We start from the raw sequence: 27,500 nt of genomic DNA on the forward strand, positions 1-27,500 counted from the left end.
ATATAGTTTAGAACAGGGGTCAGCAACCTTTTTGAAACCAAGAGCTACTTCTTGGGTACTGATTAATGCCAAGGGCTACCAGTTTGATACACACTTAAATAAATTGCCAGAAATAGCCAATTTGCTCAATTTACCTTTAATAAATAAATCTATATATATAAAAAATGGGTATTTTTGTCTGTCATTCCGTCGTACATTTTTTTTCCTTTTACGGAAGGTTTTTTGTAGAGAATAAATTATGGAAAAAACACTTAATTGAACGGTTTAAAAGAGGAAAAACATGAAAAAAATTAAAATTACATTTTGAAATAGTTTATTTTCAATTTCGACTCTTTAATATTCAAAATTCAACCGAAAAAAATGAAGAGAAAAACTAGCTGATTCGAATCTTTTTGAAAGAATAAAAAAATAATTTATGGAACATCATTAGTCATTTTTCCTGATTAAGATTAATTTTAGAATTTTAACAAGAGCTACTTCTTGGGTGCTGATTAATGCCAAGGGCTACCAGTTTGATACACACTTAAATAAATAGCCAATTTGCCCAATTTACATTTAATAAATAAATCTACATATATGAAAAAAATGGGTATTTCTGTCTGTCATTTTGTTGTACATTTTTTTTCCTTTTACGGAAGGTTTTTTGTTGGGAATAAATGATGAAAAAAACACTTAATTGAACGGTTTAAAAGGGGAGAAAACACGAAAAAAATGAAAATTAAATTTTGAAACATAGTTTATCTTCAATTTCGACTCTTTAAAAATAAAAATTCAACGGAAAAAAAAAAAAAAACTAGCTAATTGGAATCTTTTTGAAAACATTCAAAAAATAATTTATGGAACATCATTAGTCATTTTTCCAGATTAAGATTAATTTTAGAATTTTAATGACATGTTTTAAATAGGTTAAAATCCAATCTGCACTTTGTTAGAATATATAACAAATTGGACCAAGCTATATTTCTAACAAAGACAAATCGTTATTTCTTCTAGATTTTCCAGAACAAAAATTAAAAAAAAAATTCAAAAGACTTTGAAATAAGATTTAAAATTTTCTAGATTTGCCAGAATATTTTTTCTCAATTTTAATCATAAGTTTGAAGAAATATTTCACAAATATTCTTCGTCGAAAAAACAGAAGCTAAAATTAAGAATTAAATTAAGATGTTTTTATTATTTTTGACAATAATAATAATGAAATCCCAAAAAAAATATGATTTTTCCGCCCGATTGTAGCTGAGATAGGCGACAGCGCCCCTAGCCACCCGTAAAGTGAATAAGCGGTAGAAAATGGATGGATGGATGATTTAATATGTCAGGATAGAAGAGGAAGGAATTTAAAAGGTAAAAAGGTATATGTGTTTAAAAATCCTTAAAATCATTTTTAAGGTTGTATTTTTTCTCTAAAATTGTCTTTCTGAAAGTTATAAGAAACAAAGTAAAAAAATAAATGCATTTATTTAAAAAAGTGAAGACCAAGTCTTTAAAATCCAATCTGCACTTTGTTAGAATATATAACAAATTGGACCAAGCTATATTTCTAACAAAGACAAATCATTATTTCTTCTACATTTTCCAGAACTAAAATTTTAAAAGAAATTTAAAATACTTTGAAATAAGATTTAAATTTGATTCTACAAGTTTTCTAGATTTGCCAGAATATTTTTTTTTTATTTTAATCATAATAAGTTTGAAGAAATATTTCACAAATATTCTTCATCCAAAAAACAGAAGCTAAAATGAAGAATTAAATTAAAATGTATTTATTATTCTTTACAATAAAAAAAAATAAAAATACTTGAACATTGATTTAAATTGTCAGGAAAGAAGAGGAAGGAATTTAAAAGCTAAAAAGGTATATGTGTTTAAAAATCCTGAAATATTTTTTTTCTCTAAAATTGTCTTTCTGAAAGTTATAAGAAGCAAAGTAAAAAAATAAATGAATTTATTTAAACAAGTGAAGACCAAGTCTTTAAAATATTTTCTTGGATTTTCAAATTCTATTTGAGTTTTGTCTCTCTTAGAATTAAAAATGTCGAGCAAAGCGAGACCAGCATGCTAGTAAATAAATACAATTTAAAAAATAGAGGCAGCTCACTGGTAAGTGCTGCTATTTGAGCTATTTTTAGAACAGGCCGGCGGGCGACTCATCTGGTCCTTGGTGACCCCTGGTCTATAAATAACAGAGCCTATCCAGGATTTCATTGTGCCCGATAATGAAATAATGACGCAACCATCTTGACTTTGAACACGCCCCACACGAGCGAATGAAGGGCATACTTAGTCAACAGCCAAAGGGTGGCAGTGTGAACACTGTCATAAACCTGTGCCATAGATTGAAACCAGACTAAACGACGACGACAAACACGTTTTGGGAGAATATATGCACCGCAACACAACATAAACACCACAGAACAAATTCCCAGGACGCTACAATATAAACAAACGCCATTGGTGGATCTACTGTAATGATACCACGTACATTAGTCGGTCGATATTTTTTTTAACATCACAAAATCTTCTTTTCGTTTTTTTTTAAAATGTATATTATGTTTAAAAACTCATGAAATACGTCGCTGGACACATGAGGACTTTGAATATGACCAATGTATGATCCTGTCACTACTTGGTATCGGATTGATACCAAAATTTGTGGTATCGCCCAAAACTAATGTAAAGTATCCAAACAACAGAAAAATAAGTGATTATTACATTTTAACTGAAGTGCGGATAGAACATGTTGAAACAGGAAGTAAGGAGTAAATAAACAAGTCGATTATTAACCCATTTTTACAGTTTGTCCTTTATAATGTTGACACAAACTGTTACTGCATTTACACTAATTAGGAGCCTTTGTTTACTTACTACTAAAAGACAAGTTGTCTTGTACGTTCACTATTTTATTTAAGGACAAAATTTCAAAAATAACATATGTTTAATGTACCCTATTTTTGTTGTTGAAATCAAGCCAATGACATTTTTTGTGGTCCCCCTTATTTGGAAAAGTATCAAACTATCAAAATACATGTTGGTACTGGTACTAAATTATTGTTGTCGGTCGGCACAACCCCTAAAGTGGGCACGGATCGAGTAATGCCATTTTTTTGCGTTCCCCTTCATTTAGAAAAGTACCGAAATCATTTTTAAATACAGGTATCGTTACAACACCAGTGTAGACATTGCCTAAATATTGAGTTTACATTGTTAAACTGTGAAGAGCACTCACCATGAATAAATGTAAACATTTACAGTTAATACACGGGATTGGTATCGGTCGATCCAACCCATGGATGGTTGGTATCGGAATCGGCAACATGAATCCCCGATGAAAACGTTCCTAAAAACAATACGTCCGCAGACTAATTAGGAGCCTTTGTTTGTTTACTTACTACTAAAAGACAAGTTGTCTTGTACGTTAACTGTTTTATTGAAGAACAAAGTTGCAATAATAAACATATGTTTAATGTACCCTAAGATTTTCTTGTGGTCCCCGTTACTTAGAAAAGTACCGAAAAGAATCAAAACTATTGAAATATATGTTGGTACTGTTTTTTAAGTATTGTTGTCGGTCGGCACAACCCCTAAAGGGGGCACGGATCGATTAATGCCATTTTTTTGCGGTCCCCTTCATTTAGAAAAGTATCAAAATCATTTTAAAATATTAGCATCGTTACAACAGTAGTGTGGACATAACCTAAATATTGAGTTGACATTGTTAAACTGTGAAGAGCACTCACCATGAATAAATGTAAACATTTACAGTTAATACATGAAATTGGTATCGGGTCGATCCAACCCGTGGATGGTTGGTATCGGAATCAGCAGCGTGAATCCCCGATGGAAACGTTCCTAAAAACAATACGTCAGCAGACTAATTAGGAGCCTTTGTTTGTTTACCTACTACTTTACTTATTACTTTTAATATTTCTCTATTTTGTTTCCATTTAAAACCCCATTATTTACTTTTTACTTTTATTTAAATTGATCTCAACTCTGTACACTGCTGCTGGAATTTAAATTTTCCTGAAGGAACTCTCCTGAAAGAATCAATAAAGTACTATCTATCTATCTACTAAAAGACAAGTTGTCTTGTACGTTAACTGTTTTATTGAAGAACAAAGTTGCAATAATAAACATATGTTTAATGTACCCTAAGATTTTTTTGTGGTCCCCGTTACTTAGAAAAGTACCGAAAAGAATCAAAACTATCGAAATATATGTTGGTACTGGTACTAAAGTCTGGTTATCGGTCGGCACAAACCCTAAAGGGGGCACGGATCGAATAATGCCATTTTTTTGCGGTCCCCTTCATTTAGAAAAGTATCAAAATCATTTTAAAATATTAGCATCGTTACAACAGTAGTGTGGACATAATCTAAATATTGAGTTTAAATTGTTAAACTGTGACGAGCACTCACCATGAATAAATGCAAACATTTACAGTTAATACATGGGATTGGTATCGGTCGATCCAACCCATGGATGGTTGGTATCGGAATCGGCAACATGAATCCCCGATGGAAACGTTCCTAAAAACAATACGTCAGCAGACTAATTAGGAGCCTTTGTTTGTTTACTTACTACTTTACTTATTACTTTTAATATTTCTCTATTTTGTTTCCATTTAAACCCCCATTATTTACTTTTTACTTTTATTTAAATTGATCTCAAATCTGTACACTGCTGCTGGAATTTAAATTTTCCTGAAGGAACCCTCCTGAAAGAATCAATAAAGTACTATCTATCTATCTACTAAAAGACAAGTTGTCTTGTACGTTAACTGTTTTATTGAAGAACAAAGTTGCAATAATAAACATATGTTTAATGTACCCTAAGATTTTTTTGTGGTCCCCGTTACTTAGAAAAGTACCGAAAAGAATCAAAACTACTGAAATATATGTTGGTACTGGTACTAAAGTCTGGTTATCGGTCGGCACAACCCCTAAAGGGGGCACGGATTGATAAATGCCATTTTTTGCGGTCCCCTTCATTTAGAAAAGTATCAAAATCATTTTTAAATATTAGTACCGTTAAAACAGTAGTGTGGACATAACCTAAATATTGAGTTGAAATTGTTAAACTGTGACGAGCACTTATCATGAATAAATGTAAACATTTACAGTTAATACACGGGATTGGTATCGGTCGATCCAACTCATGGATGGTTGGTATCGGAATCGGCAACATGAATCCCCGATGGAAACGTTCCTAAAAACAATACGTCAGCAGACTAATTAGGAGCCTTTGTTTGTTTACTTACTACTTTACTTACTACTTTTTATTCCTATTGTAATATTTCTCTATTTTGTTTCCATTTAAACCCCCATTATTTACTTTTTACTTTCATTTAAATTGATCTCAATTCTGTACACTGCTGCTGGAATTTTAATTTTCCTGAAGGAACTCTTCTGAAAGAATCAATAAAGTACTATCTATCTATCTACTAAAAGACAAGTTGTCTTGTACGTTAACTGTTTTATTGAAGAACAAAGTTGCAATAATAAACATATGTTTAATGTACCCTAAGATTTTTTTGTGGTCCCCCTTATTTAGAAAAGTACCGAAAAGTATCAAAACTATCAATCTATTTTAATACTGGTGCTAATGTCTGGTTATCGGTCGGCACAACCCCTAAAGGGGGCACGGATCGATTTATGCCATTTTTTTGCGGTCCCCTTCATTTAGAAAAGTATCAAAATCATTTTAAAATATTAGCATCGTTACAACAGTAGTGTAGACATAACCTAAATATTGAGTTGACATTGTTAAACTGTGAAGAGCACTCACCATGAATAAATGTAAACATTTACAGTTAATACACGGGATTGGTATCGGTCGATCCAACCCATGGATGGTTGGTATCGGAATCGGCAACATGAATCCCCGATGGAAACGTTCCTAAAAACAATACGTCCGCAGACTAATTAGGAGCCTTTGTTTGTTTACTTACTACTTTACTTATTACTTTTAATATTTCTCTATTTTGTTTCCATTTAAACCCCCATTATTTACTTTTATTTAAATTGATCTCAACTCTGTACACTGCTGCTGGAATTTAAATTTTCCTGAAGGAACCCTCCTGAAAGAATCAATAAAGTACTATCTATCTATCTACTAAAAGACAAGTTGTCTTGTACGTTAACTGTTTTATTGAAGAACAAAGTTGCAATAATAAACATATGTTTAATGTAACCTAAGATTTTTTTGTGGTCCCCGTTACTTAGAAAAGTACCGAAAAGAATCTAAACTATTGAAATATATGTTGGTACTTGTACCAAAGTCTGGTTATCGGTCGGCACAACCCCTAAAGGGGGCACGGATCGATTAATGCCATTTTTTGCGATCCCCTTCATTTAGAAAAGTATCAAAATCATTTTAAAATATTAGCATCGTTACAACAGTAGTGTGGACATAACCTAAATATTGAGTTGCAATTGTTACACTGTGAAGAGCACTCACCATGAATAAATGTAAACATTTACAGTTAATACACGGGATTGGTATCGGTCGATCCAACCCATGGATGGTTGGTATCGGAATCGGCAACATGAATCCCCGATGGAAACGTTCCTAAAAACAATACGTCAGCAGACTAATTAGGAGCCTTTGTTTGTTTACTTACTACTTTACTTATTACTTTTAATATTTCTCTATTTTGTTTCCATTTAAACCCCCATTATTTACTTTTTACTTTTATTTAAATTGATCTCAATTCTGTACACTGCTGCTGGAATTTTAATTTTCCTGAAGGAACTCTTCTGAAGGAATCAATAAAGTACTATCTATCCATCTATCTATCTACTAAAAGACAAGTTGTCTTGTACGTTAACTGTTTTATTTAAGAACAGAGTTGCAATAATAAACATATGTTTAATGTATCTTAAGATTTTTTTGTGGTCCCCGTTACTTAGAAAAGTACCGAAAAGAATCAAAACTATTGAAATGTATGTTGGTACTGGTAGTAAAGTCTGGTTATCGGTCGGCACAACCCCTAAAGGGGGCACGGATCGATTAATGCCATTTTTTGCGGTCCCCTTCATTTAGAAAAGTATCAAAATCATTTTAAAATATTAGTATCGTTACAACAGTAGTGTGGACATAACCTAAATATTGAGTTTAAATTGTTAAACTGTGACGAGCACTCACCATGAATAAATGTTAACATTTACAGTTAATACATGGGATTGGTATCGGTCGATCCAACCCATGGATGGTTGGTATCGGAATCGGCAACATGAATCCCCGATGGAAATGTTCCTAAAAACAATACGTCAGCAGACTAATTAGGAGTCTGTTTGTTTACCTACTACTTTACTTATTACTTTTAATATTTCTCTATTTTGTTTCCATTTAAACCCCCATTATTTACTTTTATTTAAATTGATCTCAACTCTGTACACTGCTGCTGGAATTTAAATTTTCCTGAAGGAACTCTTCTGAAGGAATCAATAAAGTACTATCTATCTATCTACTAAAAGACAAGTTGTCTTGTATGTTAACTGTTTTATTGAAGAACAAAGTTGCAATAATAAACATATGTTTAATGTACCCTAAGATTTTTTTGTGGTCCCCGTTACTTAGAAAAGTACCGAAAAGAATCAAAACTATTGAAATATATGTTGGTACTGGTACTAAAGTCTGGTTGTCGGTCGGCACAACCCCTAAAGGGGGCACGGATCGAATAATGCCATTTTTTTGTGGTCCCCTCCATGTAGAAAAGTATCAAAATCATTTTAAAATATTAGCATCGTTACAACAGTAGTGTGGACATAATCTAAATATTGAGTTTAAATTGTTAAACTGTGACGAGCACTCACCATGAATAAATGTAAACATTTACAGTTAATACATGGGATTGGTATCGGTCGATCCAACCCGTGGATGGTTGGTATCGGAATCGGCAGCGTGAATCCCCGATCGAAACGTTCCTAAAAACAATACGTCAGCAGACTAATTAGGAGCCTTTGTTTGTTTACCTACTACTTTACTTATTACTTTTAATATTTCTCTATTTTGTTTCCATTTAAAACCCCATTATTTACTTTTTACTTTTATTTAAATTGATCTCAACTCTGTACACTGCTGCTGGAATTTAAATTTTCCTGAAGGAACCCTCCTGAAAGAATCAATAAAGTACTATCTATCCATCTATCTATCTACTAAAAGACAAGTTGTCTTGTACGTTAACTGTTTTATTGAAGAACAAAGTTGCAATAATAAACATATGTTTAATGTACCCTAAGATTTTTTTGTGGTCCCCGTTACTTAGAAAAGTACCGAAAAGAATCAAAACTACTGAAATATATGTTGGTACTGGTACTAAAGTCTGGTTATCGGTCGGCACAACCCTAAAGGGGGCACGGATCGATTAATGCCATTTTTTTGTGGTCCTCTTCATTTAGAAAAGTATCAAAATCATTTTAAAATATTAGTATCGTTACAACAGTAGTGTGGACATAACCTAAATATTGAGTCAACATTGTTTAACTGTGAAGAGCACTCACCATGAATAAATGTAAACATTTACAGTTAATACACGGGATTGGTATCGGTCGATCCAACCCGTGGATGGTTGGTATCGGAATCGGCAACACGAATCCCCGATCGAAACGTTCCTAAAAACAATACGTCAGCAGACTAATTAGGAGCCTTTGTTTGTTTACTTACTACTTTACTTACTACTTTTTATTCTTATTGTAATATTTCTCTATTTTGTTTCCATTTAAAACCCCATTATTTACTTTTTACTTATTTTTTTTTTTTTTTTAAATTGATCTCAACTCTGTACACTGCTGCTGGAATTTAAATTTTCCTGAAGGAACTCTCCTGAAAGAATCAATAAAGTACTATCTATCTATCTATCTATTTACTAAAAGACAAGTTGTCTTGTACGTTAACTGTTTTATTTAAGAACAAAGTTGCAATAATAAACATATGTTTAATGTACCCTAAGAATTTTTTGTGGTCCCCGTTACTTAGAAAAGTACCGAAAAGAATCAAAACTATCGAAATATATGTTGGTACTTGTACCAAAGTCTGGTTATCGGTCGGCACAACCCCTAAAGGGGGCACGGATCGATTAATGCCATTTTTTGTGGTCCCCTTCATTTAGAAAAGTATCAAAATCATTTTAAAATATTAGCATCGTTACAACAGTAGTGTAGACATAACCTAAATATTGAGTTGACATTGTTAAACTGTGAAGAGCACTCACCATGAATAAATGTAAACATTTACAGTTAATACATGGGATTGGTATCGGTCGATCCAACCCATGGATGGTTGGTATCGGAATCGGCAACATGAATCCCCGATGGAAACGTTCCTAAAAACAATACGTCAGCAGACTAATTAGGAGCCTTTGTTTGTTTACTTACTACTTTACTTACTACTTTTTATTCTTATTGTAATATTTCTCTATTTTGTTTCCATTTAAAACCCCATTATTTACTTTTTACTTTTATTTAAATTGATCTCAACTCTGTACACTGCTGCTGGAATTTAAATTTTCCTGAAAGAATCAATAAAGTACTATCTATCTATCTACTAAAAGACAAGTTGTCTTGTACGTTAACTGTTTTATTGAAGAACAAAGTTGCAATAATAAACATATGTTTAATGTACCCTAAGATTTTTTTGTGGTCCCCGTTACTTAGAAAAGTACCGAAAAGAATCAAAACTATCGAAATATATGTTGGTACTGGTACTAAAGTCTGGTTATCGGTCGGCACAACCCTAAAGGGGGCACGGATCGAATAATGCCATTTTTTTGTGGTCCCCTCCATGTAGAAAAGTATCAAAATCATTTTTAAATATTAGTACCGTTACAACACCAGTGTAGACATAACCTAAATATTGAGTTGACATTGTTAAACTGTGACGAGCACTCACCATGAATAAATGTAAACATTTACAGTTAATACACGGGATTGGTATCGGTCGATCCAACCCATGGATGGTTGGTATCGGAATCGGCAACATGAATCCCCGATGGAAACGTTCCTAAAAACAATACGTCCGCAGACTAATTAGGAGCCTTTGTTTGTTTACTTACTACTAAAAGACAAGTTGTCTTGCATGTTCACTATTTTATTTAAGGACAAATTTGCAATAATAAACATATGTTTAATGTACCCTAACATTTTTTTGTGGTCCACCTTATTTAGAAAAGTACCGAAAAGTATCAAAACTATCGAAACATATTTTGGTACTTGTACCAAAGTCTGGTTATCGGTCGGCACAACCCCTAAAGTGGGCACGGATCGAATAATGCCATTTTTTTGTGGTCCCCTCCATGTAGAAAAGTATCAAAATCATTTTTAAATATTAGTATCGTTACAACAGTAGTGTGGACATAACCTAAATATTGAGTTGAAATTGTTAAACAGTGAAGAGCACTTATCATGAATAAATGTAAACATTTACAGTTAATACACGGGATTGGTATCGGTCGATCCAACCCGTGGATGGTTGGTATCGGAATCGGCAACATGAATCCCCGATGGAAACGTTCCTAAAAACAATACGTCAGCAGACTAATTAGGAGCCTTTGTTGGTTTACTTACTACTTTACTTACTACTTTTTATTCTTATTGTAATATTTCTCTATTTTGTTTCCATTTAAACCCCCATTATTTACTTTTATTTAAATTGATCTCAACTCTGTACACTGCTGCTGGAATTTAAATTTTCCTGAAGGAACCCTCCTGAAAGAATCAATAAAGTACTATCTATCTATCTACTAAAAGACAAGTTGTCTTGTACGTTAACTGTTTTATTTAAGAACAAAGTTGCAATAATAAACATATGTTTAATGTACCCTAAGATTTTTTTGTGGTCCCCGTTACTTAGAAAAGTACCGAAAAGAATCAAAACTATTGAAATATATGTTGGTACTGGTACTAAAGTCTGGTTATCGGTCGGCACAAACCCTAAAGGGGGCACGGATTGATAAATGCCATTTTTTTGTGGTCCCCTTCATTTAGAAAAGTATCAAAATCATTTTAAAATATTAGCATCGTTACAACAGTAGTGTGGACATAACCTAAATATTGAGTTTAAATTGTTAAACAGTGAAGAACACTCACCATGAATAAATGCAAACATTTACAGTTAATACATGGGATTGGTATCGGTCGATCCAACCCATGGATGGTTGGTATCGGAATCGGCAACATGAATCCCCGATGGAAACGTTCCTAAAAACAATACGTCAGCAGACTAATTAGGAGCCTTTGTTTGTTTACTTACTACTTTACTTATTACTTTTTATTCTTATTGTAATATTTCTCTATTTTGTTTCCATTTAAAACCCCATTATTTACTTTTATTTAAATTGATCTCAACTCTGTACACTGCAGCTGGAATTTAAATTTTCCTGAAGGAACCCTCCTGAAAGAATCAATAAAGTACTATCTATCTATCTACTAAAAGACAAGTTGTCTTGTACGTTAACTGTTTTATTGAAGAACAAAGTTGCAATAATAAACATATGTTTAATGTACCCTAAGATTTTTTTGTGGTCCCCGTTACTTAGAAAAGTACCGAAAAGAATCAAAACTATCGAAATATATGTTGGTACTGGTACTAAAGTCTGGTTATCGGTCGGCACAACCCCTAAAGGGGGCACGGATCGAATAATGCCATTTTTTTGCGGTCCCCTTCATTTAGAAAAGTATCAAAATCATTTTAAAATATTAGCATCGTTACAACACTAGTGTAGACATAACCTAAATATTGAGTTTAAATTGTTAAACAGTGAAGAGCACTCACCATGAATAAATGCAAACATTTACAGTTAATACACGGGATTGGTATCGGTCGATCCAACCCGTGGATGGTTGGTATCGGAATCGGCAGCGTGAATCCCCGATCGAAACGTTCCTAAAAACAATACATCAGCAGACTAATTAGGAGCCTTTGTTTGTTTACTTACTACTTTACTTACTACTTTTTATTCTTATTGTAATATTTCTCTATTTTGTTTCCATTTAAAACCCCATTATTTACTTTTTACTTTTATTTAAATTGATCTCAACTCTGTACACTGCTGCTGGAATTTTAATTTTCCTGAAGGAACTCTTCTGAAGGAATCAATAAAGTACTATCTATCCATCTATCTATCTACTAAAAGACAAGTTGTCTTGTATGTTCACTATTTTATTTAAGAACAAACTTGCAATAATAAACATATGTTTAATGTACCCTAAGATTTTTTTGTGGTCCCCTTATTTAGAAAAGTACCGAAAAGTATCAAAACTATCAAAATCTATTTTAATACTGGTGCTAATGTCTGGTTATCGGTCGGCACAAACCTTAAAGTGGGCACGGATCGATTAATGCCATTTTTTGCGGTCCCCTTCATTTAGAAAAGTATCAAAATCATTTTAAAATATTAGCATCGTTACAACACCAGTGTAGACATAACCTAAATATTGAGTTTAAATTGTTAAACAGTGACGAGCACTCACCATGAATAAATGCAAACATTTACAGTTAATACATGGGATTGGTATCGGTCGATCCAACCCGTGGATGGTTGGTATCGGAATCGGCAGCGTGAATCCCCGATCGAAACGTTCCTAAAAACAATACATCAGCAGACTAATTAGGAGCCTTTGTTTGTTTACTTACTACTTTACTTACTACTTTTAATATTTCTCTATTTTGTTTCCATTTAAACCCCCATTATTTACTTTTTACTTTAATTTAAATTGATCTCAACTCTGTACACTGCTGCTGGAATTTAAATTTTCCTGAAGGAACACTCCTGAAAGAATCAATAAAGTACTATCTATCCATCTACTAAAAGACAAGTTGTCTTGTACGTTAACTGTTTTATTGAAGAACAAAGTTGCAATAATAAACATGTTTAATGTACCCTAAGATTTTTTTGTGGTCCCCGTTACTTAGAAAAGTACCGAAAAGAATCAAAACTATCGAAATATATGTTGGTACTGGTACTAAAGTCTGGTTATCGGTCGGCACAAACCCTAAAGGGGGCACGGATCGAATAATGCCATTTTTTTGTGGTCCCCTCCATGTAGAAAAGTATCAAAATCATTTTAAAATATTAGCATCGTTACAACAGTAGTGTGGACATAACCTAAATATTGAGTTGACATTGTTAAACTGTGAAGAGCACTCACCATGAATAAATGTAAACATTTACCGTTAATACATGGGATTGGTATCGGTCGATCCAACCCATGGATGGTTGGTATCGGAATCGGCAACATGAATCCCCGATGGAAACGTTCCTAAAAACAATACGTCAGCAGACTAATTAGGAGCCTTTGTGTGTTTACCTACTACTTTACTTATTACTTTTAATATTTCTCTATTTTGTTTCCATTTAAACCCCCATTATTTACTTTTATTTAAATTGATCTCAACTCTGTACACTGCTGCTGGAATTTAAATTTTCCTGAAGGAACCCTCCTGAAAGAATCAATAAAGTACTATCTATCTATCTACTAAAAGACAAGTTGTCTTGTACGTTAACTGTTTTATTGAAGAACAAAGTTGCAATAATAAACATATGTTTAATGTACCCTAAGATTTTTTTGTGGTCCCCGTTACTTAGAAAAGTACCGAAAAGAATCAAAACTATCGAAATATATGTTGGTACTGGTACTAAAGTCTGGTTATCGGTCGGCACAAACCCTAAAGGGGGCACGGATCGAATAATGCCATTTTTTTGTGGTCCCCTTCATGTAGAAACGTATCAAAATCATTTTTAAATATTAGTACCGTTACAACAGTAGTGTAGACATAACCTAAATATTGAGTCGACATTGTTGAACTGTGACGAGCACTCACCATGAATAAATGCAAACATTTACAGTTAATACACGGGATTGGTATCGGTCGATCCAACCCATGGATGGTTGGTATCGGAATCGGCAACATGAATCCCCGATCGAAACATTCCTAAAAACAATACGTCAGCAGACTAATTAGGAGTCTGTTTGTTTACTTACTACTAAAAGACAAGTTGTCTTGTACGTTAACTGTTTTATTTAAGAACAAAGTTGCAATAATAAACATATGTTTAATGTACCCTAAGATTTTTTTGTGGTCCCCGTTACTTAGAAAAGTACCGAAAAAAATCAAAACTATTGAAATATATGTTGGTACTGGTACTAAAGTCTGGTTATCGGTCGGCACAACCCCTAAAGGGGGCACGGATCGAATAATGCCATTTTTTTGTGGTCCCCTTCATTTAGAAAAGTATCAAAATCATTTTAAAATATTAGTATCGTTACAACACTAGTGTAGACATAACCTAAATATTGAGTTTAAATTGTTAAACAGTGACGAGCACTCACCATGAATAAATGTAAACATTTACAGTTAATACATGGGATTGGTATCGGTCGATCCAACCCATGGATGGTTGGTATCGGAATCGGCAACATGAATCCCCGATGGAAACGTTCCTAAAAACAATACGTCAGCAGACTAATTAGGAGCCTTTGTTTGTTTACTTACTACTTTACTTATTACTTTTAATATTTCTCTATTTTGTTTCCATTTAAACCCCCATTATTTACTTTAATTTAAATTGATCTCAACTCTGTACACTGCTGCTGGAATTTAAATTTTCCTGAAGGAACCCTCCTGAAAGAATCAATAAAGTACTATCTATCTATCTACTAAAAGACAAGTTGTCTTGTACGTTAACTGTTTTATTGAAGAACAAAGTTGCAATAATAAACATATGTTTAATGTACCCTAAGATTTTTTTGTGGTCCCCGTTACTTAGAAAAGTACCGAAAAGAATCAAAACTATCGAAATATATGTTGGTACTGGTACTAAAGTCTGGTTATCGGTCGGCACAAACCCTAAAGGGGGCACGGATTGATTAATGCCATTTTTTGCGGTCCCCTTCATGTAGAAAAGTATCAAAATCATTTTTAAATATTAGTATCGTTACAACAGTAGTGTGGACATAACCTAAATTTTGAGTTGAAATTGTTAAACAGTGAAGAGCACTCACCATGAATAAATGCAAACATTTACAGTTAATACACGGGATTGGTATCGGTCGATCCAACCCATGGATGGTTGGTATCGGAATCGGCAACATGAATCCCCGATGGAAACGTTCCTAAAAACAATACGTCAGCAGACTAATTAGGAGCCTTTGTTTGTTTACTTACTACTAAAAGACGAGTTGTCTTGTACGTTAACTGTTTTATTTAAGAACAAAGTTGCAATAATAAACATATGTTTAATGTACCCTAAGATTTTTTTGTGGTCCACCTTATTTAGAAAAGTACCGAAAAGTATCAAAACTATCGAAACATATTTTGGTACTTGTACCAAAGTCTGGTTATCGGTCGGCACAACCCCTAAAGGGGGCACGGATCGAATAATGCCATTTTTTTGTGGTCCCCTCCATGTAGAAACGTATCAAAATCATTTTAAAATATTAGTATCGTTACAACACTAGTGTGGACATAACCTAAATATTGAGTTGAAATTGTTAAACAGTGAAGAGCACTTATCATGAATAAATGCAAACATTTACAGTTAATACACGGGATTGGTATCGGTCGATCCAACCCGTCGATGGTTGGTATCGGAATCGGCAACATGAATCCCCGATGGAAACGTTCCTAAAAACAATACGTCAGCAGACTAATTAGGAGCCTTTGTTTGTTTACTTACTACTAAAAGACAAGTTGTCTTGTACGTTAACTGTTTTATTTAAGAACAAAGTTGCAATAATAAACATATGTTTAATGTACCTTAAGATTTTTTTGTGGTCCCCGTTACTTAGAAAAGTACCGAAAAGAATCAAAACTATTGAAATGTATGTTGGTACTGGTACTAAAGTCTGGTTATCGGTCGGCACAACCCCTAAAGGGGGCACGGATCGATTAATGCCATTTTTTTGTGGTCCTCTTCATTTAGAAAAGTATCAAAATCATTTTAAAATATTAGCATCGTTACAACACTAGTGTGGACATAACCTAAATATTGAGTTGAAATTGTTAAACAGTGAAGAGCACTCACCATGAATAAATGTAAACATTTACAGTTAATACACGGGATTGGTATCGGTCGATCCAACCCATGGATGGTTGGTATCGGAATCGGCAACATGAATCCCCGATGGAAACGTTCCTAAAAACAATACGTCAGCAGACTAATTAGGAGCCTTTGTTTGTTTACCTACTACTTTACTTATTACTTTTAATATTTCTCTATTTTGTTTCCATTTAAACCCCCATTATTTACTTTTATTTAAATTGATCTCAAATCTGTACACTGCTGCTGGAATTTAAATTTTCCTGAAGGAACTCTTCTGAAGGAATCAATAAAGTACTATCTATCTATCTACTAAAAGACAAGTTGTCTTGTATGTTAACTGTTTTATTTAAGAACAAAATTGCAATATAGCTCGGTTGGTAGAGTGGCCGTGCCAGCAACTTGAGGGTTGCAGGTTCGATTCCCGCTTCTGCCATTCTAGTCACTGCCGTTGTGTCCTTGGGCAAGACACTTTACCCACCTGCTCCCAGTGCCACCCACACTGCTTTAAATGTAACTTAGATATTGGGTTTCACTATGTAAAGCGCTTTGAGTCACTAGTGAAAAGCGCTATATAAATACAATTCACTTCACAATAATAAACATATGTTTATTGTACCCTAAGATTTTTTTGTGGTCCCCGTTACTTAGAAAAGTACCGAAAAGAATCAAAACTATTGAAATATATGTTGGTACTGGTACTAAAGTCTGGTTATCGGTCGGCACAAACCCTAAAGTGGGCATGGATCGAATAATGCTGTTTTTTGCGGTCCCCTTCATGTAGAAAACTACCGAATTACTTTTGGTACCAAAATATTGGTATGGGGACGACACTAACACACCCACTGGTAGAAATGTAGACGGGCGCCTATGGACACGGGTGTCTTCAGCCTTGTCGCTGCTCGGGGGTCTGTGCAGGCAACGACGAGGTGAAGCGCGGCATCCTCCTGATGCTGTTCGGAGGCGTTCCCAAGACGACCATGGAGGGAACCTCGCTGCGGGGCGACGTCAACGTGTGCATCGTGGGAGACCCCAGCACCGCCAAGAGCCAGTTCCTCAAGTAGGCGCCCGGAACAAAAGCACGGCTCCCGGCGGCCGCCGATGTCGTGGCTAACGGGACGCATGTGTGCAGGCACGTGGAGGAGTTCAGCCCCAGGGCCGTGTACACCAGCGGCAAAGCCAGCACGGCGGCCGGTCTGACTGCCGCCGTGGTCCGGGATGAAGAGTCCCACGAGTTCGTCATCGAGGCCGGAGCGTTGATGCTGGCCGATAACGTGAGTTTCTCTTTTTCTCCGCCGCGTGAGGTTTAAATAATAACCTTACTCCATCAATCACCTGGGCCGTATAGCTCGGTTGGTAGCTTGGCCGTGCCAGCAACTTGAGGATTCCAGGTTCAATCCCGCTTCTGCCAACCTAGTCACTCCTTGGGCAAGACACTAATAATTGTCACACACAAATGTGGTGAAATTTGTCCTCTGCATTTGACCCATCCCCTTTATCGCCCCCTGGGAGGTGAGGGGAGCAGTGAGCAGCAGCGCTGACCACGCCCGGGAATCAATTTTTGGGTGATTTAACCCCCCAATTCCAACCCTTGATGCTCCCAAGCAGGGAGGTAATGGCGCCCATTTTTATAGTCTTTGGTATGACTCGGCCGGGGTTCGAACTCACGACCTACCGATCTCAGGGCACGAGGCCACTAGGTTTTACCCACCCACTCTGGTTTAAAAATGTAACCTAGATATCGGGTTTCACCACGTAAAAGCGCTTTGGGTCACTAGAGAAAAGCGCTATATAAATATAATTCACTTGAAGTAAAGTGAATTATATTTATATAGCGCTTTTCTCTAGTGACTCACAGCGCTGTACATAGTGAAACCCAATATCTACGTTACATTTAAACCAGTGTGGGTGGCACTGGGAGCAGGTGGGTAAAGTGTCTTGCTCAAGGACACAACGGCAGTGAGTAGGAATGGCGGAAGCGGGGATCGAACCTGGAACCCTCAAGTTGCTGGCACGGCCGCTCTACCGCCCCAAAAAGACATTGATTTGTCAGTCCTGTGTGAAGGATGCGAACAGATTTCTGCAGCTGCTGCTCAAAACTTGATGGCTGCCCTCTCGATCCATGTTTTGACGAAAACTGGATTTTTTTTTTAAGGACTTCACCTTTAAAAAAGGCCTAGTGGCCACATGCGTGGACAGCACTTTTTTTTTTAGCTATTATTGCCAAAATTGTGTACACTACTGAATTGGGGTCTTATGGCCACTTATGTGGACACTTGTACTGCCACCTGGTGATGTCAGAAGAGTATAACATGCAATGGAATTTTGAAAAAAAAAAAAGAATTAGCATGTCACTAAACATGAAGTACACGTTTGTGTACTTATGGACTAAGTACATCATATCAAAAGATGATTTAGTTTTTATTCTAATTAGGGTCCAATAAGGAAAGAGAGAACAAAAAAAAACATGTAAACAAACAGCTTGGGCCTTAATTAAGTTAGAGTTAAAGTACCAATAATTGTAGTTCCTAAGAAAATAATAATAAATCGTTTTTAAAGGGGTAATATAATTTTTTTCCCCCCTCCATGAAAAACATTAATTTGGTCGAATACGCGCATAGATTAGCGTATTTTTCAGACCATAGGGCGCACCGGATTATAAAGCGCGCCGCAGATTAGCGGGTCTATTCAGGTCTTTTTTCATACGGTAGCTAATAGATTTGTAGATGTGGGAAACAGCGGGAGGCAGTGTGCAGGTAAAGACAAAAAGGTGTCTAATGCTTAAACCAAAAATAAACAAAAGGCGAGTGCCCCTTAGAAAAAGCATCTAAGCTTAGCGAAGGCTATGCAGAACGAAACAAAACCGAACTGGCTGCGAAGTAAACAAAAACGGAATGCTGGACGACAGCAAAGACTTACTGCGGAGCAAAGACGGCGTCCACAAAGTACATCCAAACATGACACACCTTTATTTACGTGGCTCACCTTCTCCCCGTCGTCTTTGTTGTAGCAGCGGTGTAGCGTGCAAGGACGGGAGTGGAAGAAGTGTCAAAAGATGGCGCCGTTTTAATGACATTCAGACTTTGCTAAAGTCAACAATGAGCAGTATCTCCTCATCCGTGGCTCACTCCTGCAACATCAACGCTGGAAATGTGTCCCGTGATAAACCGTCCTACCAGAACCCTCTAATAACTAAAGTTCCGTGGGTGAATTATGTACACCCACTACAGTTTTTAGCGCTTTAATAGTTAGTCTACTGACAGATATAAGTAAGAACTTACTACTTTATAATAGAAATGGCAACAGCAGAGGATGAATGTCCCATAACAAGAAGACAGAGGAAAATAAGAATAGTATTGGACTACAAAGGCGGATGAGCGCGCAATTTTTCAGAATTCATACAGATCCCAAATACAGATCAGCAATGTTTTGCATAATATTGCGAAACAAAACGGCAGGTAATGTCCGCTAAAACGTGCCATTTTGCAGTCCTTGTACACACACCGGAATAGTACTCAGATGTTTAATGCGCCGACAATCCATTATTTGTGTTCTAAAAATACTGGATCCTAAGTTGAGGCACTACTGGACCTGAGATTGAAACGTGACTTTTCATTCGGTAACGCCAAAATTTCATCACGTGACATGCCTTCTAAAATGAAAAACTTTTAGGCTGGAAATATTGCTTTGAAAAAAAATACTGCTATGTATGTAGTAGTGATAATAGTACAAGTGTACTAACACCTACAGTCATTTTATTAAATAATGTACCGTATTTTTCCGGACTATACTAGAAAAAATATAGATTTTTCTACATATTATATATATAAATCACTGTTATACATGTTGTGAAATGAGTCACTTAACACGGAAATATTCTGTAAATGTTTACTTACGTACCTTGAGTGGTTCCGTACGGCCGATCAAACAAGTCAGAGGTCATCGGAATGGACCCGCTGCCTGAGGAATCTCGCTCTCCGACCAGCGGAACAGACTTCGTAACTCCAAATCCAATTCGTGAAACTGAAACGATACGAAAAAGAAAGCCGTCCGTAAGTTGATAAATGCGTTAGCCTTTTAACTAATGCTAACGGCGCTAGCTTGATTACGTTACAATAGCGCCTACAAAAATGCGTGAAGAAAAACTACTATCAAACGTGACGGTTTGGTAAGTATGAATTGTTTTGGTTGTGTTGTAAATCTTAGTTTATGACTAGTAAACGGAACGGCACTTTTACTTCCAGTTCAAGGCACAAAACAGAAGGAGATACCAACCTTTTTGACACCAAGAGCTACTTCTTGGGTGCTGATTAATGCGAAGGGCTACCAGTTTGATACACACTTAAATAAATAGCCAATTTGCCCAATTTACATTTAATAAATAAATCTACATATATGAAAAAAATGGGTATTTTTCTGTCATTTTGTTGTACATTTTTTTTCCTTTTACGGAAGGTTTTTTGTTGAGAATAAATGATGAAAAAAACACTTAATTGAACGGTTTAAAAGGGGAGAAAACACGAAAAAAATTCAAATTAAATTTTGAAACATAGTTTATCTTCAATTTCGACTCTTTAAAAATAAAAATTCAACGAAAAAAAAAACAGAAAAACTAGCTAATTGGAATCTTTTTGAAAAAATTCAAAAAAGAATTTATGGAACATCATTAGTAATTTTTCCCGATTAAGATTAATTTTAGAATTTTGATGAAATGTTTTTAATAGTTTAAAATCCAATCTGCACTTTGTTAGAATATATAACAAATTGGACCAAGCTATATTTCTAACAAAGACAAATCATTATTTCTTCTAGATTTTCCAGAACAAATTTTTTTTAAAGGAATTCAAAAGACTTTGAAATAAGATTTAAATTTGATTCTACAGATTTTCTACATTCGCCAGAATAATTTTTGGAATTTTAACAAGTTTGAAGAAATATTTCACAAATATTCTTCGTCGAAAAAACAGAAGCTAAAATGAAGAATTAAATTAAAATGTATTTATCATTCTTTACAATAAAAAAAATAAATTTACTTGAACATTGATTTAAATTGTCAGGAAAGAAGAGGAAGGAATTTAAAAAGGTAAAAAGGTATATGTGTTTAAAAACCCTAAAAAAATTTTTAGGTTGTATTTTTTCCTCTAAAATTGTCTTTCTGAAAGTTATAAGAAGCAAAGTAAAAAAATAAATGAATTTATTTAAACAAGTGAAGACCAAGTCTTTAAAATATTTTCTTGGATTTTCAAATTCTATTAGAGTTTTGTCTCTCTTAGAATTAAAAATGTCGAGCAAAGCGAGACCAGCTTGCTCGTAAATAAATACAATTTAAAAAATAGAGGCAGCTCACTGGTAAGTGCTGCTATTTGAGCTATTTTTAGAACAGGCCAGCGGGCGACTCATCTGGTCCTTACGGGCGACCTGGTGTTGGTGACCCCTGCCGTTGGCTATTAAGGAAACCCATCCAAAAGGTGGCGCCATATCCTGAACAAAACACCTTTTCAGTTTTACTGCTATATAAGTCTGTTGTACATAGCAAAATATGGCCGTTAACGAAGAAAAATCCACAATTAGCCGCACCTTTGTATAAACCGCAGGGTTCAAAGCTGGGGGAAGAAGTAGCGGCTTGTAGTCTGTAAAATACGGTAGTAATATTGTTCAGCATTTACCTTTACGTGTTCGTCGGGTAACGCTAGGAATTGTTATTGTTGGTTACGTTACATGAGGACATCTTATGAGTGACGGACCGGAGGTCATAGTTGTCAACATGTAATATGTCCGTGTGCCAAGGACGACGCTCAGTCATCCGGTTTGTAGACTCTGGAGACGAAACAAACTGAAAACGGCTTCTTCATATTTTCATGGATAAATGTCCGTCGTCGGGTGTTGTTGACTTAACGACGTGGTCAATTGAGCCCTTTTCCCTTCAGGGCGTGTGCTGCATTGACGAGTTTGACAAGCCGAAGTAGCGGCTTGTAGTCCGGAAAATATGGTAGTAATATTGTTTAGAGTTTACCTAGTGGAGCGGACTCGGGCCGCATCTTTTTCGGGTAACGCTAGGAATTGTTTTTGTTGGTTATGTTACACGGGGACATCTTATGAGTGACGGACCAGAGGTCATAGTTGTCAACATGTAATATGTCCGTGTGCCGAGGACGACGCTCAGTAGTCCGGTTTGTAGACTCTGGAGACGAAACAAACTGAAAACGGCTTCTTCATATTTTCATGGATAAATGTCCGTCGTCGGGTGTTGTTGACTTAACGACGTGGTCAATTGAGCCCTTTTCCCTTCAGGGCGTGTGCTGCATTGACGAGTTTGACAAGCCGAAGTAGCGGCTTGTAGTCCGGAAAATATGGTAGTAATATTGTTTAGAGTTTACCTAGTGGAGCGGACTCGGGCCGCGTCTTTTTCGGGTAACGCTAGGAATTGTTTTTGTTGGTTATGTTACACGGGGACATCTTATGAGTGACGGACCGGAGGTCATAGTTGTCAACATGTAATATGTCCGTGTGCCAAGGACGACGCTCAGTAGTCCGGTTTGTAGACTCTGGAGACGAAACAAACTGAAAACGGCTTCTTCATATTTTCATGGATAAATGTCCGTCGTCGGGTGTTGTTGACTTAACGACGTGGTCAATTGAGCCCTTTTCCCTTCAGGGCGTGTGCTGCATTGACGAGTTTGACAAGCCGAAGTAGCGGCTTGTAGTCCGGAAAATATGGTAGTAATATTGTTTAGAGTTTACCTAGTGGAGCGGACTCGGGCCGCGTCTTTTTCGGGTAACGCTAGGAATTGTTTTTGTTGGTTATGTTACACGGGGACATCTTATGAGTGACGGACCGGAGGTCATAGTTGTCAACATGTAATATGTCCGTGTGCCAAGGACGACGCTCAGTAGTCCGGTTTGTAGACTCTGGAGACGAAACAAACTGAAAACGGCTTCTTCATATTTTCATGGATAAATGTCCGTCGTCGGGTGTTGTTGACTTAACGACGTGGTCAATTGAGCCCTTTTCCCTTCAGGGCGTGTGCTGCATTGACGAGTTTGACAAGCCGAAGTAGCGGCTTGTAGTCCGGAAAATATGGTAGTAATATTGTTTAGAGTTTACCTAGTGGAGCGGACTCGGGCCGCGTCTTTTTCGGGTAACGCTAGGAATTGTTTTTGTTGGTTAGTTGTCAACATGTAATATGTCCGTGTGCCAAGGACGACGCTCAGTAGTCCGGTTTGTAGACTCTGGAGACGAAACAAACTGAAAATGGCTTCTTCATATTTTCATGGATAAATGTCCGTCGTCTGGATGTTGTTGACTGCACGACGTGGTTAATCGAACCCTTCTCCCTTCAGGGCGTGTGCTGCATTGACGAGTTTGACAAGATGGACCTGAAGGACCAGGTGGCCATCCACGAGGCCATGGAACAGCAGACCATCAGCATCACCAAGGCCGGAGTCAAGGTAGCGGCCCAGATTTGAGATAGAAACACAAGTTCCACTCCCCTCTCTGACGGGATTAAAACCAAGTCCCGCCCCCCAGGCCACCCTGAACGCCCGCACTTCCATCCTGGCCGCCGCCAACCCCGTCAGCGGGCGCTACGACCGCGGCAAAAGCCTGAAGCAGAACGTCAACCTGACCGCGCCCATCATGAGCCGATTCGACCTGTTCTTCATACTGGTGGACGACTGCAACGAGGTAAGCGCGCCTCGCCCGGCGGGGGATCGAACACGGTCGTGTGGCGTTCCGTGCGGAAACCGTACGCCCCATCCACAGGTCACGGACTACGCCATCGCCCGGCGCATCGTGGACCTGCACTCGCGGGTGGAGGAATCTGTGGACCGGCTCTACTCTTTGGATGAGATCCGGAGGTACCTGCTCTTCGCCAGGCAGTTCAAGCCAAAGGTGATCACTTTTGTTGTTTTAATATTTAGTCTACACTGGTGTTGTAACGATACCAATATTTTAAAATTATTTCGATACTTTTCTAAATGAAGGGGACCACAAAAAAATGGCATTATTCGATCCGTGCCCCCTTTAGGGGTTGTGCCGACCGACAACAATACTTTAGTACCACCACCAACATGTAGCTCGATAGTTTGATACTTTTCTAAATAAGGGGGACCACAAAAAATGTAATTGTTGGCTTTATTTTAATAAAACATCTTAAGGTACTTTAAACATATGTTTATTATTGCAAATTTGTCCTTAAATAAAATTGTGAACATACAAGACAACTTGTCTTTTAGTAGTAAGTAAACAAACAGACTCCTAATTAGTCTGCTGACGTATCGATTTTAGGAACGTTTTGTTTGGGGATTCATGCTGCCGATTCCGATACCAACCATCCACGGGTTAAATCGACCGATACCAATCCCATGTATTAACTGTAAATGTTTACATTCATTCATGGTGAGTGCTCTTCACAGTTCAACAATGTCGACTCAATATTTAGGTTATGTCTACACTAGTGTTGTATCGATACCAATATTTTAAAATTATTTCGGTACTTTTCTAAATGAAGAGGACCACAAAAGAAATGGAATTATTCGATCCGTGCCCACTTTAGGGGTTGTGCCGACCGACAACAATACTTAAAAAACAGTACCAAAATGTATTCCGATAGTTTGATACTTTTCGGTACTTTTCTAAATAAGGGGGAACACAAAAAAAATGTCATTAGTGGGTTTATTTTAACAAAAAAAATCTTAGGGTACATTAAACATACGTATGTTTATTATTGCAAGTTGTCCTTAAATAAAATAGTTAACATACTAGACAACTTGTCTTTTAGTAGTAAGTAAACAAACAAAGTTCCTAATTTAGTCTGCTGACATATCCAGTAACATATTGTGTCATTTATCTATTAATTTGTTAAAATTATAAAGGACAAACTGTAAAAATGGGTTATTAATTGACTTGTTTATTTACTCCTTACTTCCTGTTTCAACATATTCTATTTAAACTTCTGTTAAAATGTAATAATCACTTATTCTTCTGTTGTTTGGATACTTTACATTAGCTTTGGATGATACCACAAATTTGGGTATCGATCCGATACCAAGTCGTTACAAGATCATTCATTGGTCATATTCAATGTCCTCATGTGTCCGGGGACGTATTTCCTGAGTTTATAAACATAATATACAATATAAAAAAACCCGAAAGCTGTTGTGATCCCAAAAAATAGACGTAATCATGGTAGTATCGACTAGACACGTGTCTGTACTTGATATCATTACAGTGGATGTCAGGTGTATATCCGCCCTGTGGCGTTTGTTTATATTTTGATGCAAGTGAGCTACGGTTTAGCTATTCCTCGTCCTGCAGTGATAATGATACTTGTAAGAAACTTACTTTATCTGTTGCCATTAGATTTCAGTCTTATAGCTTCACCTTTATCGTTAGTTTTTAAGACAAATTACGTCCGTTCTCCCTTTTCTGTCTGCACAAAGTGTCTGCTTGTAAGTACTCTGTGATTGTGCGCTGCCGAACATGCTCCTCTGCAGGCAAAACCAGCAATGTCACGACGGGCCGGTACGGTTTAGAGACAGTATCGCACCGACAATGATTAGTATCGCGGTACTGTACTAATGCCATCGTTTAAGGTTCCCCTCTATCCATCCATCCGTTTTCTACCGCTTGTCCCTTTACGCGGGTAAGTGCGCCGTCTATATCTTGAATCTCCGGTTCTTAGCTTTGTATGGACTCGTTGATCGTTTCCAAACTGAGTTCGGAGAAGAAGTGACGCCAGAAAGACCGGAGGTAACGTCAGGAACTGTCCGATACTGTTCGATACCGAACGATCGGCACGGCCCGGTTCGTTTTCTTCCGGTGTTTTAACGAGGCCCTTTTTGTTGCTCGCCCCCCGCAGATTTCTAGCGAATCCGAAGAGTTCATCGTGGAGCAGTACAAGCGCCTCCGCCAGCGCGACGGCTCAGGGGGCGTGACCAAGTCGGCCTGGAGGATCACCGTGAGGCAGCTGGAGAGCATGATCCGCCTGTCGGAGGGCATGGCCAGGATGCACTGTTGTGACGAGGTGGGTTCACGTAGAAAGATAGCCCCGTTTTTTGGTCTTTTTTTGGTGGCCAGTTACGAAAAGCCCATTGGTGAGGTCTCCGTTCGAATTCATCCGAAAAGGTGTTCTATAGGGTTCAGGTTAGGACTCTGTGCAGGCCAGTCAAGTTCATCCCCACCAGACTCTGTCATCCATATCTTTGTGGACCGACTGCAATATAATGGCAGTCGTGCATAAGAGATACGGGTAGACTGCGATATGATGGCAGTCACACATAAGAGATACGGGTAGACTGCGATATGATGGCAGTCACACATAAAAAAATATGTGTAGACTGCGATATGATGGCAGGCGCACATGAGCGATACGTGTAGACTGCAATATGATGGCAATCACACAAGAAATACGTGTAGACTGCAATATGATGGCAGTCACACATAAAAAAATATGTGTAGACTGCGATATGATGGCAGTCGCACATGAGCGATACGTGTAGACTGCAATATGATGGCAGTCACACATAAGAGATACGGGTAGACTGCGATATGATGGCAGTCACACATAAAAAAATATGTGTAGACTGCGATATGATGGCAGTCGCACATGAGCGATACGTGTAGACTGCAATATGATGGCAATCACACAAGAAATACGTGTAGACTGCAATATAATGGCAGTCGTGCATAAGAGATACGTGTAGACTGCAATATGATGGCAGTCACACATAAGAGATACGGGTAGACTGCGATATGATGGCAGTCACACATAAAAAAATATGTGTAGACTGCGATATGATGGCAGTCGCACATGAGCGATACGTGTAGACTGCAATATGATGGCAGTCACACATAAAAAAATATGTGTAGACTGCAATATGATGGCAATCACACAAGAAATACGTGTAGACTGCAATATGGCAGTCGCACATAAGAGATACGGGTAGATTGCGATATGACGGCAGTCGCACATAAGAGATACGGGTAGACTGCGATATGATGGCAGTCGCACATAAGAGATATGTATAGACTGCGATATGATGGCAGTCGCACATAAGAGATATGTATAGACTGCGATATGATGGCAGTCGCACATAAGAGATATGTATAGACTGCGATATGATGGCAGTCGCACATAAGAGATACATGTAGACTGCGATACGATGGCAGTCGCACATAAGAGATATGTATAGACTGCGATATGATGGCAGTCGCACATAAGCGATATGTATAGACTGCGATATGATGGCAGTCGCACATAAGAGATATGTATAGACTGCGATATGATGGCAGTCGCACATAAGAGATACGGGTAGACTGCGATATGATGGCAGTCGCACATAAGAGATATGTATAGACTGCGATATGATGGCAGTCGCACATAAGAGATACATGTAGACTGCGATACGATGGTAGTTGCATATAAGAGATACGTGTAGACTGCGATATGATGGCAGTCGC

The 27,500-nt window shown here is 37.0% G+C and overlaps 1 protein-coding gene across 2 annotated transcripts in view; it reads left to right on the forward strand.

Moving 5' to 3' along the window:
- Nucleotides 1-27,500, forward strand: part of mcm6 (minichromosome maintenance complex component 6) — a 43,780-nt gene that overhangs the window by 13,257 nt on the left and 3,023 nt on the right. For both annotated transcript variants that reach the window (XM_061890993.1, XM_061891002.1), the window contains exons 9-14: nucleotides 16,958-17,099; nucleotides 17,172-17,313; nucleotides 23,381-23,488; nucleotides 23,568-23,723; nucleotides 23,802-23,930; nucleotides 25,900-26,064. In XM_061890993.1, the coding sequence (XP_061746977.1) occupies nucleotides 16,958-17,099; nucleotides 17,172-17,313; nucleotides 23,381-23,488; nucleotides 23,568-23,723; nucleotides 23,802-23,930; nucleotides 25,900-26,064 (842 nt within the window). The remainder of the gene's footprint in view (nucleotides 1-16,957; nucleotides 17,100-17,171; nucleotides 17,314-23,380; nucleotides 23,489-23,567; nucleotides 23,724-23,801; nucleotides 23,931-25,899; nucleotides 26,065-27,500) is intronic.

This window comes from Nerophis ophidion, linkage group LG02 (assembly GCF_033978795.1).
Source record: "Nerophis ophidion isolate RoL-2023_Sa linkage group LG02, RoL_Noph_v1.0, whole genome shotgun sequence".
NCBI lineage: Eukaryota > Metazoa > Chordata > Actinopteri > Syngnathiformes > Syngnathidae > Nerophis > Nerophis ophidion.